At 39.4% G+C, this 16,456-nt stretch overlaps 1 protein-coding gene across 1 annotated transcript in view; it reads left to right on the top strand.

The window, feature by feature from the left end:
• Positions 1-2,734: 2,734 nt before the first annotated feature.
• Positions 2,735-16,456, top strand: part of enpp1 (ectonucleotide pyrophosphatase/phosphodiesterase 1) — a 37,441-nt gene continuing 23,719 nt past the window's right edge. The window contains exons 1-6 of the mRNA XM_085381648.1: positions 2,735-3,007; positions 7,787-7,856; positions 11,326-11,386; positions 13,082-13,179; positions 13,260-13,339; positions 16,036-16,155. Coding sequence (XP_085237774.1) covers positions 2,879-3,007; positions 7,787-7,856; positions 11,326-11,386; positions 13,082-13,179; positions 13,260-13,339; positions 16,036-16,155 — 558 coding nt within the window. The 5' untranslated portion in view covers positions 2,735-2,878. The remainder of the gene's footprint in view (positions 3,008-7,786; positions 7,857-11,325; positions 11,387-13,081; positions 13,180-13,259; positions 13,340-16,035; positions 16,156-16,456) is intronic.

The following is a 16,456-nucleotide window of genomic DNA, read 5'->3' as shown; positions in this document are numbered from 1 at the left end:
GGTGCTCTATTGGATTCAGATCTTTGTGGAAGCCATTTGAGTTCAGTTTTGATCATGTCTACATGTCTAAATGTTCTGGGTTGCTGCCATGATTACCATGACAAATACTTTGCAGCTCAAAGTGCACAACAAAAGGGTTTACTTGGATTATTTTGTCAGTCTGAGCATTAGGCCAGAATCGTGTAGACATTAAGTGCCAAATGTGTAGGTCAGTATTAAAGGTCATGTTGTAATATCCAGCTGAGTCAGGGGCAGCTGTAGGGAGACACAGCTGAGAGACACGCAGCTCACTGAGCAGAACACACACACAGAAACAGTCACTGTAACAACAACATGAAACACACATTCGGGCATGCATGCACAGCCCTATAGCTTACAATGAAAAACAAACTCAGGCTTATGGAGCTAACGCACACACACACATGCAAACACACACTGGGAGACAAAACTAAACAGACAGTGAGAACATGTAGCCCTGGGCTGTTTATGAGTACAAGACAGCACAGGGGTCAGAGGTCAGGGGCACCAGCCACATGTGATAAAAAATGATCATACAACTGGACACAGCTGGATGTGAAAGAAACCATATTATATGACTGCATATAGTGACAGGAAAACAGCTCTACCACCAAACACCAAATGTATTATAACTGTGAAAGTGTTGCAACAGCACCATATAGTGGATGCTTTAATACCACAGAGTAGTGTGCTTGGATATATATGCATAAACTGCAAGTGCCCATAACAATCGATTCAAAGTTAGAGAATGTGAATTTAAGTGCTTCCTGCAAACAAAAACATGCTTTTGTGTTACTGTTAAATCATTTAAATTGTATTTAGTTAGAGTAGAAGCAAATCGCAGTGAGGATACTAAGAATCGACATCAGTTAATACTGCACCTGACACTTTAAATGGGCAATGGGGTGATCCAAATTAAATTTTCATTAGGTCAGAATGGTCAAAAGTTAGTGTGTGATACAGCAACATAATATACAAAGTTTTATTTGGATTTTCCAAAGGCTGCACTCACACTTTGACCAGTTGTATATGCTTTACTTTTAACAGCCTCTGCTAATTGCTGGTATGAAATGTTTTGATGGGATCTACAAAACTTCTGGCAGGATTAGCTTATTTAATAAACACCATTAAGCACCAAAGATGGCCGATAAGTCCAAGCTGCAAAACAGCTCGGCTTAAGAGGCACTTGAAAAGAAGACCTTAGTATATTTTTGAAGAAGAACAAGAAGAATGTGTGAAGCTAAGATAGCTTTAATGCACACATAAGAGGGTGTGCATTATTATGACTCTCTCTGGCAAGATAGGAAGCGAAAAGCAGCACTATTTATGAATGTTAAGTGTCATTCACTGACTAATATCAGTATTTGCCCAATGTGACAACTGCTCTTAAAGATGTTATTGTAAATATTGTATAGGTAAAGTCCAGGTCACACAGTGTTATGTATGAAATTTTCAACAGGAAAGGCTGGAAAAACTCTGAAATTGTCACTATTTTATTACTTTTATTACAATTTTCCATGTCTAATTACTACATTGTAATATTTTCCACTGTAATATTTTCCATTGTAATATTTTTTTCTGGCAAATACTTTTTGCCAGAAAAACCCAAATACTTCATAAGACTGATCTGTATGCAATGGTGTCTCCAGAATTTTTTCATAGGGGTGGGCATATGGGGCGGATGAACACCAGGTACCTTTCAGAGACAGGTCGCCTCGCCTCTGTCAGTGCGCCCCAGGGCAGCTGTGGCTACAACGTAGCTTGTCATCACCAGTGTGTGAATGTGTGTCCAAATGGGTGAATGACTGAATGTAGTGTAAAGCGCTTTGGGGTCCATAGGGACTACGTAAAGCGCTATACAAATACAGGCCATTTACCATACATCGCTTCTAAACCAGCCAAGTAGAGCTTACAGAGCTCATGGAAGGAACTCTGAAAATAGCTCTGGTTGCCTGAGGTTTATATTAAAGGAGTTTAATGCTGTTATGCTACATGCAAACCTTTTTCTAGCAGGACTACAATTTATTAAAATACAAATTTTATTTATGTTTTCATATGAGGCCGAATATCTTTTGTAATCGGCTGTTATTTCTTTTTGTTGACCAAATTATTTTTGAATAGAAGAAAGAATAGAAGAGGTGGAGCAGCGCCCTCTAGTGGATTATTTCTCCTTCAGTGGATAATTTTTAGCAAGCAGTCACTAACGCCAAGCTCAAATTTGCCAACGGTAAGTGAAATTAAATAAGACTATAGTCAAGCCAAAAGCCTTAGATTCTTATTTAAGGAAAGGAAAATGTGTTGAACTGGGTTTTTTAAAAAATTAATTTAAATATTTGCATGGGACGCAACCCTCGAACTGGAACCTAATGCACCACTTAAGTCTGGCCACAAGATGGTGGCAGCTCCACGACCTTATAATGGATTTCATAGAAAGTCCGTAATTACTGTATCTGTGTTTGCTTTTTATTTCGAGTCAATGTCCTAAATCAAAGAAATTAGACGTGATAATACGTCTGAGGCATGCGTATTCTGAATGTGTCTGGGTTTTATTTTCTTTTAAAGTGACTCTGATTGGCTTTAAAGTGGGTAAAGTACTATTTCATCGCCACATTAGAGGAAAATAAGTCAGAATAAGGGGGAGTTTCTGCTTTCTGCTCTGCTTTTATTAGTCTTGGATCCTCCTCCTCCTCCCTTAGATCTAACACATGTAGCCACTTTGCAAAAACTTGAAGACGTCAGAAAGGCGGGCATTTCCCCTCTATATATTCCTCAGAGCTGCATCCCATCCTGCTACTCAGTTCAACCTGGAAAGCACTGGCAGGCGTCCTTTTTTTGTTTTTGTTTTTTTGCGCTTAGCAGCATGGAAGTGACCAAAGGAGAGGACGGGTCGGCGAAACAGGCAGCGTCTTTATTTGGGACACGAGAGGTGGAGAGTCAGAGGAGCATGAATGAGAATAAAAGGAGTACCCGCCGTAAAATCATTATTGGGGTATGTTCAGTTGCACTTTGGCAGCATGGAGGGCAACTTTGAGCGATTGACTTCGCTGTGTGAAAGTCACACATTATAGTTAATGTATTTGTCTGAGCTCCTGCCACTCATATTACTGCATGGTCTTAAATGTGACTTTTAAATTGGGAAGCCCTTAAAGTGTCAGGGACACTATTATTATAGATGATATTATTGATTAATAAGTAGCTGCTGTCTTTTGTCCTCTAGAAGAAATACTGGGGGGAAAAAATCATCTGTCCCTGTTTGAAATGAAGAGATGTCCATCTTTTTTCTTTTGTCTCATAATTGCAAACTGGATTCTGGGGTTTAAAAAACATTTGAAGGCGTCATTTTGGGCCCTGTTGAGTAGTCCTTTTTTTTTTTTTTAATGTATAATTTTTGTCAAACATTAGACAGTTAACCCAACTGGCACTGTGTGATGTTTAACTAGGGGAAGAGAACCATCGTCAGGGATCAAAAACCACATCCTCGGGTCAGCATTTCTGCACTGTTTACTCACACTGTCATTAATTCACAGCTGCCACACAGACGAGACTGTCAGTGTTGCCAGCGTGAACGTGGAAACTAAATGTTTTCACTCCACTGCAAACAGACACAGGCCAGCAGGCTCTCTGCAGGTGGACAAGACCGGCAGTTGTTAGTGTGAAGCAGGGCTGGGTGGAGCTCTGACCCCACAACGTTGACTCTGATCCAAAGTGTCGTTTCAGCAAAATACTGGGTGTATTCAGGCAGCTGGAAAATGAGTCGTCCTGCCAGCGCTTTGTTTTGATGTAGTTTTAGTGGTTCTAGATGTTACCGTGCAGAGGCACAGGTAGTAGCTGAAGTTGTTTATAACTATAATTATTTATAACGTTGACTAATTGGGCAATTAGTTTCTCACATAATTGAGCAATATTTGTTTTACTCTAATGCAAGACTGTTCAACAAACAGACAGGCACAGTGCTGTGATAGTCAGCACTGATGAAGATGTGTGTTGGGTTGATTGGCAGTTCCTGAGATAAACTAGCTATCTGTGCAAAGTGTAACATACCTCTAACTTTTATGAAATGTGTGGTAGGCTCCAGCACCCCGCCCAAGAACCTGAATTAAACAGTGAAAGAAGGTGGATGTGGACGTTTGTCACGGCTTGGCCTGTTCTTCTTGTGCTACCATCAAGAACAGACTCATTTAAACCGGCCCATCTTGACCCTGGACTCTCTTACAAAACACATTGTTAATTTTAAGATTCTGACTTGATCAATAATCTTCAGTGTCCAGTAACATCCCCACATCTGGGCCAGTAGATCAAAACTTTGGTAGCGCTTTAAGGTGTAATCTGTAATAATGTAGCATTGGTAAATATGTATATTGAATTATTAGTCTAAATCTGAAAAATAATAACTTAAAGGTTTAAAAATATGTCGACCAAAAGACAGGCTGTGCGAACTTTGACGCAATACTTGGCTATCTCCATCACTGGCAGGAATGGACATTTTAATCTGCTGGGTCTGTTCTTTGTTTTCTCCAGAACAGTATTTTTATCACAGAAGGAACGTCTCAGAAAACAACAGCAGCTTTTATTGTTCACAGCTCCTCGGGGCATTGAAACTAACCACACTTAGTCTTTGTGGAGGCTAAATCTGGAGTGTGTTTCAGTCTTTACAGAAAAAAATATAATTGAAGCAATTGTAAAGAAAAATACCGTTATGTTTTATGGACTTGTTTTATATTGTTGCGGTCATAGTCATATCAGAAAAACATGTTTCTTGCTGTAATATAGTGAAATAAATTGTGATTTTTTTTAAGTTGGAAGTGGAAAGTTAAACATGTCTGGAATGTTCGTGATCTCCTTCATCACTGAGGCATAAACTGCATGTCAAAGAAGTCATTTGAGAATGTGCGCATCCTTTCAGCTATTCACTTGCGACCTTCAGCTCGACACCACAATAACCAGATGCTGTCTGCTTTGTACCAATTAGACACACACAAGGTCTCATTTTTAAGGTCCACGACAATTCGGACAATAGCATGACTTTGTAGTTTCGCCTCTGTACACTACCACAGTGGATTTTAAATTAAACCAATCAAGATGTGTTTTAAGTGCAGATTGTAAGCTTTAGTTCAATGGGTTTACCAGAAAATGGTGCAGTAACTACTTTGCAATACATCCCTAATGTCTTAAAACCCCAAAATAACTCAAAAATAAGTAAAAGCTCAATCTTGAGTACCCACTAACACTTTATGACAATGAATAATAAAGTGAATGTCTACCACTCCTTCACCAGATAGATCTGTTCAAACTCCACCCACCTTAAACTGTTTTTTCTATGGTAGTTCCTCTTTTGCCCTGCTGCCTGAGAAGCTAGATTGCTTCAGTTGTGCAGTTGTGCACCTGATTAACACAGAAAAGTAGCAGAGTTGTTGTTATTTTTTTTGGGATCAAGGATCCAGGCTTATGCGAGAGCAGCTTGTCATATCTACCATATCTTTCAGCTTTGTGCATGTCATAAGGCCACACATGATGGCAGTTTGATGTGTAGCCCTTAGCTTTTGTGTCTAAGTCCACCCCTGAACTAGAATGACACTTCCCTAGAAAGAGTTTTTGTGTCTTTGGATAGCCTTTTTTTGATGTCCACTTCGAAGATGACTTTCATCTGTAGTTTAATTTCAGAACCTTTACATCATTCTCTTGTAGACAATGGAAAATGAGTGGTGGTCATGGTGGGGGGTCTGAATAAATATTAAAGCGTGTTTCAGGCAGCCCAGTAGGTTTCCACCAGACAGTCTGTTTACTTTCACAACCCACAGAGACCCCGTCTTTAAGCATTTCTGTGAAGCCCATCCAAGTTTACAGTTTTTTTCACCTATAGCTGGGGAAAATAAGTGCACGTACCCAGACACCAAATACAGCAGTGCGTTTTCATACCTGTATAGGAATTCCAGCTCTTGTGAATCACACTAAGTAGATTACTCCTGCTGTACTGCTGTAGCTTTCTAGCTTGGGAGGATCGGACTAGTTTTGGCTTGAGGATTTGTTTGTTTAAACTGTAAATCCTCTGTAAAATCTTTCCTCCAGGAAGAATTTATGTTTTTCCACTTTAAGCCTGTTTTTTTGAACTTTTTAGTTTAGCTTTTTCCCCCTTTCAGTTAAAAGTAATAGACTACAGAAACAGTGTGAAAAGATTAAAAACGTATCAGTTCTGAGAGGAAATTAGACTCTTTGTGCCAGCAAAAAGTGACACCAGAGAACAAGAGACTTGCTTTAAACTATGACTTGTGTTGTGCTAAGGAAATATTTGCAGCTGCGTTCCCAGCAGAGAGGTGATAAGATGGTCATAGGAATAAAAGGAGATGAGCCATAACGCACTTACATATTATACTCTTTAAAAACTGTGATTGCAAGGCACAATTTTACCAGAATAATAAATATTAAAATCTGGCGACACATTTAAAATGAAGATTTGTAATGCCATAATGAGTAACTGGCCTGGTTTGGGGCATTGCAGACGGTTCAAAATCAGCATCCGTGATAACCCTGGTAAACACTGTCATTTCTAAGTAAAGTAATCTTTGAAACACCCATCTAATTACAAACCACTCGCCCCCAGGGAGCTGCTGTCCTGGGGCAGAAAGGTTGTGATTTTTAAAAAAAACAAACAAAAACAATTCTGGATCACTACTTCCAACAGCAGAGAGCTGAGACTAATATATAGACAGATGGAGATGGTGTGGAAATTGTTAAAATCAACAGTTGAGCCTGTGAGGATACAGATGGAAGTCTCGGTGGACGGTAGAAGGATAACTGAATAAAGCAACGTATCTAAACCTCTTCAGCTGCAGTAATGGAGTAGGGCTTTGAGCTAAAAGCTAATGTAAGCATAATTAGAAGTATACAGAAAACAACAGCATGGTGATCGAGTAGTGTTTGCCACCCTAGTGTAATTCAACAGGTCCCAAATGCCAATTCTTAACAGTAAAAAAGTAACAAAGTTGCATAAGACATGTACATTTTTATTTTAACTTGGAGACGTCAAACTCTGTATGTTTTTTCTTTTTTTCTTTTCTTTTTTTTACATGATTGTAGTTTAGTAACAATGCACACAGAGTTGTAATCCGATCAGGGGTTTTCCCCCTGTTGGACGAGGATCTGGGGAAAAATAGCATGCTGTCTCTGGTGCGTAAAGTGTAAATAAACGATTCAATAAAATAATTTTTTCCAGACACAGTTTTTAAACGGAATTGAAGACAGTGAAGTACAGAGAAACACTGAGCCCGTTTGTTCTTGACCGTCTCGTAGCTTGGCTGTTTTTGTGATTCTCAGTCTGCATCTGCAGCTGCATCACATTTTTTGAAAAGAAAACTTGGAAATTTAAGAGGATCATGCGAGTCAGCTGGGTTCCTCTGCGAACTGTGGATACAACAAATTTATTCATGATCGGTCCATTAATATTATTTTAAGAGCCTGTAATGTCAGCCTCGTGTTAGTGATGCTAAGAGGCAAAATAACAGCATGATTTAGTCATTAAGTGAAGAGGATCCCATCTAATACTTGCTGTACAACAGCCAACACTGCTCTCTCTAGAGCTGAAGCTTTGAGTGTGGACGTGATTTAGTTTTGTTAATTTGTGTCTTCTCTTGAGAGAGACGAGATTTTGTAGTGCTTGAACCTTTTTCTTTTCTCAAAGTTCAAATAGTTCAAAATAAACAATGTGAAATTAGTGGCTGCTATCTCTAACAGCTTTAACAAACATCTTGCCATTTTATCTTCTGGGTTATAGGTTCTGCTGCTGTGTTTACTGGTGGTTATCCTGGCTGTGGTGATTTTTCTGAGAAAGGAGAAAGGATCAGGTAAGATTGACTGTTTTAATTAACCAGCATTAAATTAATGTACATTTCACCTCCTCATTTTCATAATTCTTGCCCAATGGCTGTTGGAAAAGTCCCCAATCCCCCTCCCCCATCCCTCTTCCCCCTTCATGATTTGTGCTTCATTTATAGCATATTTTTCATTCAGCTTGGATTACATTTTAATTTTAAAGAAACTGTTTTGCCTCTGGTATAATGTTGGCCTGGTCACCTTGGATTGCGCCAAGTGAGCCTGGGACTGGCTATATTCCATAGTACTAATAGAATGTATTTATTTAACACCCCTGTTTCTCATCAAACAGCTTTATGCATGTTCTTGTGGTTTAATAAACAAGTTAAGTGTATCTTCTTCCTCAAAACAGCAAAAACAGTTTTAAGAAAAGCTACATTTCTTCACTGCCACGTTTGATTGCTTGCAGTCCCTCTTCCTTTGGTTGGTGCATATCCAGACATATTGCTGCTGCAGCTGTCAATAAGTGGTACAAGATGAAAATATTAGCGGGACTTCGTGTCACTGCAACACACATGTGCATCCTTCTGCGCAGGAAACAAAACAACAATCCGCATAAGTCTGTTACTGCAGGATATCTTTGAATTTTACTTTAGTAGATATATAGTCTGTGAAGTGCTGGTGTTGGAAATGTGAAGAATGTCAATACAGACCTCAGCGCCCTGTATTCACGAGGATTTCAATTGCTTTTCCTAATGAATTCTCAGAGTTGACCTTCGAAATGCAGCTGTCAAAGTGCTGACCTGCTTTTTCTTTCACTCACATGTAAATCTGTGTAGTACCACATTAATACATTTTCTGTCTGAGCTTTGTCTAAGTCATGGTTTTCACTCCTCATGGACAGTGAATAGAGTGCTTTGGCTACAAGAGCGTGAGACAGATTATCTCAGGTTACATTTCTGGCATTTATTCAGCGAGAACTCATTTGGTGCGGTTGTCACTTGGTAAAATAACAATCAAGGCTCCACACTCTTGTGTATAGCACCTAACATCCCGCTGCAGATCCTCCAGAAACTTGAGACTTGAAGTATTTAGAGGAGCAGTAGAGAAGGATAAAGTTACCAACCAGGCAGCAAAAGAGAGACAGAGAGGTGAAAGTTAACCCCCAAGACGCCGCATAGGTTGAGCGTATGTTTTTGTCAGGGTGGTGCAGGCTAGTTTTTTCTGTCCATGGTTGCAAAACAAGTCGTAAATACCCTCTTAAGTGACAGAGGAATGTTTTCTGCAGCTATAGATTCGCCCCAGTTAGACGTGGGCAGCAGTGTCAGTACGCTCTTTGTTGAAAACCACCATGCCAAAACGCTCCTCCAATTTAGGGGGCAGCGGCGATGACTGTGGGCAGCAGTCCCCAGCCTGGGTGGGGTCCTCTCTCTCTTGTGGCATTTCCCTTTAACTTGCACTCTATTTTCTCCTCAGTTAACATAAAACCTTTCGATTACTTGTCGATTACTCACCATAGAAAGCCGTCTCCTGAGACAGAGCATCCCCGTGTTAAGTCCAAACCACATAGCTGGCCCCGACGCAGCGAGGAGAGGATTTTTCACCCATGTGCTAAGGCTCCCTCTGTCGTATGCCCTGTCAGTACAGCAGGAAACTTGATGGATGCATAAGGAAGGCAGATGTTTAAAAGGTTAAAGAGGTGACTCAAAATATCCTGCTTGGTGATGCCTTGCCTGCGGGAAAGTCCTTGAGTAAGGAAGGTTTCTTATCAACCTGTGCAGACCGTTACAACATTTGAGGGCATATTCTCAGTTCGCATTTGATTACAACAACTAGAATAAATGTTATGATTGTTTTACTGTCTATTGTCTTTCCCAAACTAAGTGCTGCTTTTGTTTTCTAACAGCTCCAGGAAGCAGCACTTATATTTGGTTTTTTCTGTCATACATGTCTCTACATAACACAGGAAGGAAGTGCTGTTCTTGCAGCTCTCTCTTAGATAATCATATATTACTGATGCATAAACAACAGTATTGTATTAGCCTCTCTCACAGCAGAAAGAGCAAGTGACGGCTTTTTTCCTTTGTGTTTTTTGTTGTTTTGGGAGGACCAACCTTCCTCTTCACGGAGCTGCTAAGACACCGTGCCTGGGATTACCGTAATAACCCTAATATCACTGAAAAGCGCAGAGTCGCTGTTTTCAGGAACCGTTGCAATTATTTCAATCAAGCAAATGGTTCAGGAGTTACGGGAGTTGCAGATATTGAAAAGAGGGTTACAAAACACCTGTCTGATGCCAGCGACAGGTTAGGCTTGAGAGAGTTAAAAGAACAGCAACAAATGGAACATGTAAAAATATGTAAAACCCAAATCCACCCATCAAAAGAATAACCTAATAGTTGTGTGTCTTTGATACAGACCCTCTCATTAGTAAATGCATCAAGTAGGCACAATAAGAGCTCTAATGAAAATGAGGCTCATTTCTTCTGGGGTGTCATAATAACCATGAATTGAGGATAACGAGACGGGATAAACGCCGTCACCAGTCTGTCACAAGGCTAACACAGAGAGGAAAACAGTCTTACATTCCCATCCTACAGCCCATTTAAAATCAAATTAACATGCATGACTTCGATCAGTTGGTGGAAACCCATGCAGGCTCCTGCAGAACACTTAAACAGCCAACAGCAAGATTCAAACCTGGAGTCTTTTTCCTGACTGGTGTCATTATCCAACACGACAGACATGAAGTGAAACTGTGATATCATGAAAGCCCTGTTATGTAAGGAAACAGCTGAGGGCTAAAAAGGTTGCACTGAATGCAGTCTGTACTGTTGTGTTCACAGGTTATGTAGTTCCCTGATGTAACAAACCAATTAATGCATTCTTAAAACATCATTGTATATATTTCACTTATCAGATAAAGTGAAATAATGACGTTTTTTTGGGGGGGAGGGGTTTCAGTGCATGTGTGGATACATCAGGTTACAACGTGTTATGTTTCACTTCTTTGTTTCCAAGATTGTTTCTATGGTGATCTCATCTTCTCCGAGGCAAAATGAAAGCGTAGCATGTGTTCTGTCTCGAAATGCTTCCGGTCTTCTTGTAAATGTGGATGAAAAAGTAATGTCACTTTGCACTTACACATCCTCTTCACTGGTAGTCAAATTATTCAACAGTGCCATTTAAAGGGTGAACTTGACAGATTGCTTTAGTTGCTGTCCACCAAATGGGATCATATTATATCCTCAAAGCTTGTCAGGTGATGTCCTTTTGTGGTTTAACATAGATTCCGTTATTTATATGAAAGGTTTTAAAATCTGTAAGAGTTTAAACTGAGGATCTAAGTGGTTGTCAAAACAGTTCTAGTAACTTACCTTCCAAGGTCACTGTGTCATGTTAATATATATTATTTATTGACATTTGCTTTAACCCAAAAAGTGTGCTGAAATTAAATAGAAAACCTCAATTTTCCTTAGTAACACAGTTCTTTTCTCACAGGAGGGGAAGTCTGGATGGAAGGGCCCTTTCAGGAAGTCAGTCAGCCACAGTGTCCTTCTGGGTAATATAATACTTTTGTTTGGCTTCAGCAATGTGAAAACAGATTTACTTTTCATAAAATTGAATGCACAAATTCCACCTGGACTCCTTTGGATTACATCAGCTCTGGTCCTCCTCTGTCTGAATCCTAAGTTGTAACATATCACAGATCTGAAAGTGGAACTATTTAATCATATCACCCACATTTTCCCTGAGAAGAAACCATTGTTCACTGTTAGCAAACATTATCAACATACAAAGCAGGCTAGAGTTTCCTTTCTGTCACCCTCTGGTTGCTTACCCAGCTAACGTCCATATTTTTTATCTTGTAAATAGCTGAATCACGGCTTGTTTTCTCCCAGTGGTGTTGCTTTATTGGGGAAAAAGTAACTGTCTCTATGGAAACTGGGGTAATGGCCGAGTAATCAGGCATGTGTTGATGAGTTGTGTCTGTGTGTTTGCACGAGAGCGTGGTCACATGTTTGTGTTTCTGTCTTGGCGAGGGAGTAACCTCAGACAGACGCGTCAGACTGTGGAAAAATGGTCCTGCGGCTCCAGATGAAGCTATTTTAGTTTGAAAAATACAATAAGACACACAAATGTCTATTTATATGAGTGTTGTTTTTTATTGTTTCTATGGATACACCACACTTTTACTTTCCTGACAGGTTGGCAAAATCTTTCTTATGATTATTTTGGTTACTAGCATATTGCTGCTAGTTTGAATGGGTGTGATGGGCTTGCTCTCGGAGCTATTGTAAAACTTTTAAAAGTGACATGCAAACCGGAAATGGAGAAAGTTTGCCTTCAGCATAAAAGTTCTACCATAGTGCTGCAGTTTCAAAAAGCACATATTTTACTTTGAAGTTGAACCTTCCCTATTTCCACTTAGCGTCACTTTTACACATTTTACAACTACACAGCTAATACCAGTAATAGACGACCAGTACGCAAACTGGCCAGTGTTATGTTTTTCAGGGGAGTTTTCTGGCTTTATTGTGAAGCACTCTGTGATTTTTATCTGTGAAACATGCTTTATAAATCAGAGGCAGACAAATTTTAAACTATGTCCGCATGATGTCACATGAGAACCCTCAATAAACTGCTTTAATTGTATCTATTTTTATATGATTTTCTGAATTCTATTGATGATTTTATTCTACATTTACAATAAAAAATGAAAGACATTTTCATATTTGCAACTCTACAGAAAATCATAACCAACTCTTCCTTCTCCAGGTCTGTTTCACAACTTTTAGCTTGTTTTGGTTTAATGCCAGCGCTGCTACATAGTACAGCGCATTCAGCCACAGGTCTAATTCTTGCTCTCAGTGGCTTGACACCAAAGCAATGTTAAAGGGCAGACATTCTAAGAAAGGGACATGATGTTGAAAGACTTCTGAACTGAAAGGAAACCGATAGGAGGACAGAAGATGATTGAAATGTCACAGATGGAAAAGTAAAGTCAGTTAAATTTTCATTTGTCTTAAATTTGGTTCAGTTTTTATGTTTCAGTGAGCTATGATATGAAAGTTGATTTAAAAAATGCTTCGGAATGACTGACTGTAGCCATTTCAAGATGCTGTTGTGTGATTAGACTTGCTTATAGAAAAACTTGGCACTAGAAGGAGCGGAAAGATGACTCCAGATTATTAATGATAAACACAGGTCAGCGTCCCCTTAGAGAATGTATTTATCAGATGTTTTTCCTGTCCAGATTTTCAAAGCCTCCTCTCATCCTGGTGTCTTTGGACGGTTTCCGGGCAGCGTATCTGAAAGAACATGCGAGTCACATGCCTGTTATCAGCAAGTTACGTAAGTCAAAAACATCGCCTGTCTCACAGTTCTTTACGATTTACAGCTCAAGGTAACAATGTGACTTTGTTACATTGCAGGAAATAATGGAACTACAACACCATACCTGAGGCCTGTTTATCCCACAAAGACCTTTCCCAACCACTACACCATTGTGACTGTGAGTGTTTTTTGTTCATTGAGAAATACAAACAGGTTTGCTGGGCAACAGTGTTTGGTCAGTGATGATGAATAACTCATGTTGTGTAAGGATGTATTTGTAATTTGTAACTGTTCCAATGAACTTTAGAGCAGTTTTGTGTGCAGTTTGAATGTGATCTGACCAACCCAATTACCTGGGGCACTTACTACAAAGCACGTTCAACATACCCACATGACATTACTGGTTATTCATTTCCCAGGATTTCTTAATCTGCCAATAATCTAGCAGTGATTAAGAAACCCAGTATATGGTCATATAAGACATGGTTTTTGTAGCATATGACAAGTCTACTGGGAGCAGATGGCATATTTTACTAAGAGAAAACTACACAGCCAAAGCCAGCAGCATGTAAGTCAGCATGATAGGAAAAGCACCTAGTAGTTACAGTTAGGCTACGTTCACACTGCAGGCAAAAGCGCATCAAATCTGATTTTTTTGACCCTATGCGACCCATATCCGATCATGGTATGACAGTGTGAACGGCACAAATCCGATATTTTCAAATCCGATCTGGGTCACTTTCGTATGTGGTACTGAATCCGATGTTTTAGAAAGCGACTGCTGTGAACGGTCATGTCGCATTAAATCCATCTTTTACGTCACTGACACAAGACAGACGCCAATTATCAGCGCCCGAGAAGCGCCCGAGAAGACAACGCGAACGCTTCCTGGCCATCCAGTGTAGATGTCAGTGAAACTGTTGGGAAGACAACGTGAACATTTTATTTGTACTGTATAATCTGCAGATTCTGACAGAAATCTGCAACTATCCTTTGAAGCACCGCTCCTATCTAAAAGAGCAATAAGGATCATTATTAGGTTATTTACATTATTATGTAAATAACAAAATAACTTAAAGCAAAAATTGGGAAACGTGAAGCCCGAAGTCTTTATATTAAGGGCCATCAGTCAAACAATACTGTTTGGTCTAGATCTAAACGGAACACGTTGTTTGTGACGTCTTCTTTTGCGCATGCGGGCCGCTTTGAGCGTTCACACTAGAGCACGTTTGCTGTCGCATTTTATTTGTAGTGTGAACAAGCAGACAAAAAAATCGGATTTGATCCAAAAATCGGATCTGAGCATTACGACCTGCAGTGTGAACGTAGCCTTAGAGTCCTGAATAAAGGTGTGAATGTGCCTTTAGTATGCCTCGGTTTCAGTGGTCAGTGAACTGAAAGGGATTATTCTCTATATATGTAAAGTGGGCATGAAACACTTGATGTATAAAGGTTAATTTACACTACCCCTGCTCTCAAAAACTGAAAAGATGTAACACTGTATGTGTAGCTGGATTTAAGAAACCTGTGATGTTGGAAAATGTCTGGATGTGTTGGGAAAAGACAGACTAGTTTAATGCATAAAATACGGCTGATTGATCTGAAGGCTCTCCTCCACACAGTGCTCATTCATAAAATGCTTTACAAACCCAAACATTACAGCTAACAGCTGGATTTTCCCATTTGAGTCCAGCTAGCCAAACAACAAAGAGGCAGTGAAAGTGAAAAGTATAAATTTAGTTTTAACATAAAACTCTTTGTTGCAGTCAGAGGCAGCACAAAAGTGATCACTTGAAACAGATTTTTAGTTTTAGTCACCTTGCTTTCCATTGAGTTATCGGTTCTGTAACTAGTTAGCTAACATAAACTAATGTAAGTCTATTGACTACAAGAAACCAACCAATCCGGTGACGTTACGCTCTGTACTGAAAGATTATAAACATGTCTTAAAAATAGGATTTCTTAAATCTTGCTTCACAGACAGTTTTACATCTGTGTCAGTTTTTGAGATGATGATGTAAATTGATAATGATGTAAATTAGCCTTTATAAATGAAGTGTTTCATGTCCACTTTAAAGCTATAAAAATAACTGGTTTAGTTAATAGACTTATTCCAGGATTATACTTGTTTGTGAACGCGGAAACCGTGACTAAGTAGTTATTGTTATTAAACTTTTTTCAGTTGTGCTTGAAGCCAAGTACTTAGGGCCCCACTCACAGAAGCCTGGACACCGGTCAGTGACACCCCCTCTCTGTTTAGTTTGGTTGCTAGCAGATGTGACTGAGAATAAAGTAGCAAAACATAAATTTTTTTTTGTTTGTTTGCTTGTTTGTTTTTTTTGGGGGGGGGGGAGGGTTGCCTGTCCCATTTGGATCTTTAGCCATCAGAATTATTGTCTGAAGGCCAAGAAAGATGCCTAGCAGATTTACTTTACCAAGTGCATCATCATGGCCTTGCCATATTGGTCCATTTAATTGACCTTTATTATTATTATGTATCTATTTTATTTTATTTTCAATTGTTACAGACAGAACAGACATTTAGAGTAAGAGAAGCTCAAACTCTAAATCTGTTTGTAAAGAAGTGTAAACATCCTGCTTTTTCTAAAATGACACTTCCACAGGATGGTAGGAATGGTTGAGACCTAATGGCTTACATTCGTACGGAGAACAACTCCAGCAAGACGCTTATAACGTTGACTCCACCTTTATTGGTTGAAATCAGACACTGCAATTAAGATAAACTGCTGTGGTTACTTGTAATATTTGGGGTTGAAAGATGGTGAGAGAAGAGGTAATCACCTTTAAATCCCTGCAGCCACAGAATCAAAGCAGCTCATTGTGACTTGGTTTATCTTATCTCTATTCCTGCAGGGTCTTTATCCCGAGTCTCATGGGATTGTGGACAACAAGATGTACGATGTGAAACAAAATGCTTTCTTCAGCTTGAAAACGGATGAGAAATTGAACCCCCAGTGGTATCAAGGAGAACCAGTAAGTGAATCTGTTGTGTAGAAAGGTGGTAAATTAGTACAGCAAAGCTCAGGCTCATAGAGGCCAAAAGTAAAACCTGCTAATAACAAATCCTTTTAAGGAAATTTAGGTTCTGTTGAATATGGCCACAAAAATGTAGCTCTCGGGAATACTGTTTATTTCACACATCTGAGAATCCCAGTTAGACAGTGTTGTTCATAGTCCTGCAAAAGTCAGCGCACTAGTCATGTGTTAGAAATAGAAATACTGTGTTCATCACAATGTAATTTGCTTTCTATGAACGACACAAGTCAGTCAGCAA

Source organism: Rhamphochromis longiceps, linkage group LG15, assembly GCF_057381845.1.
Source record: "Rhamphochromis longiceps isolate RC_006_pf linkage group LG15, R_longiceps_female_GT1.1, whole genome shotgun sequence".
NCBI lineage: Eukaryota > Metazoa > Chordata > Actinopteri > Cichliformes > Cichlidae > Rhamphochromis > Rhamphochromis longiceps.
Note: the sequence above shows the minus strand (reverse complement) of the source record. Positions and strands in the feature narration are given on the sequence as shown.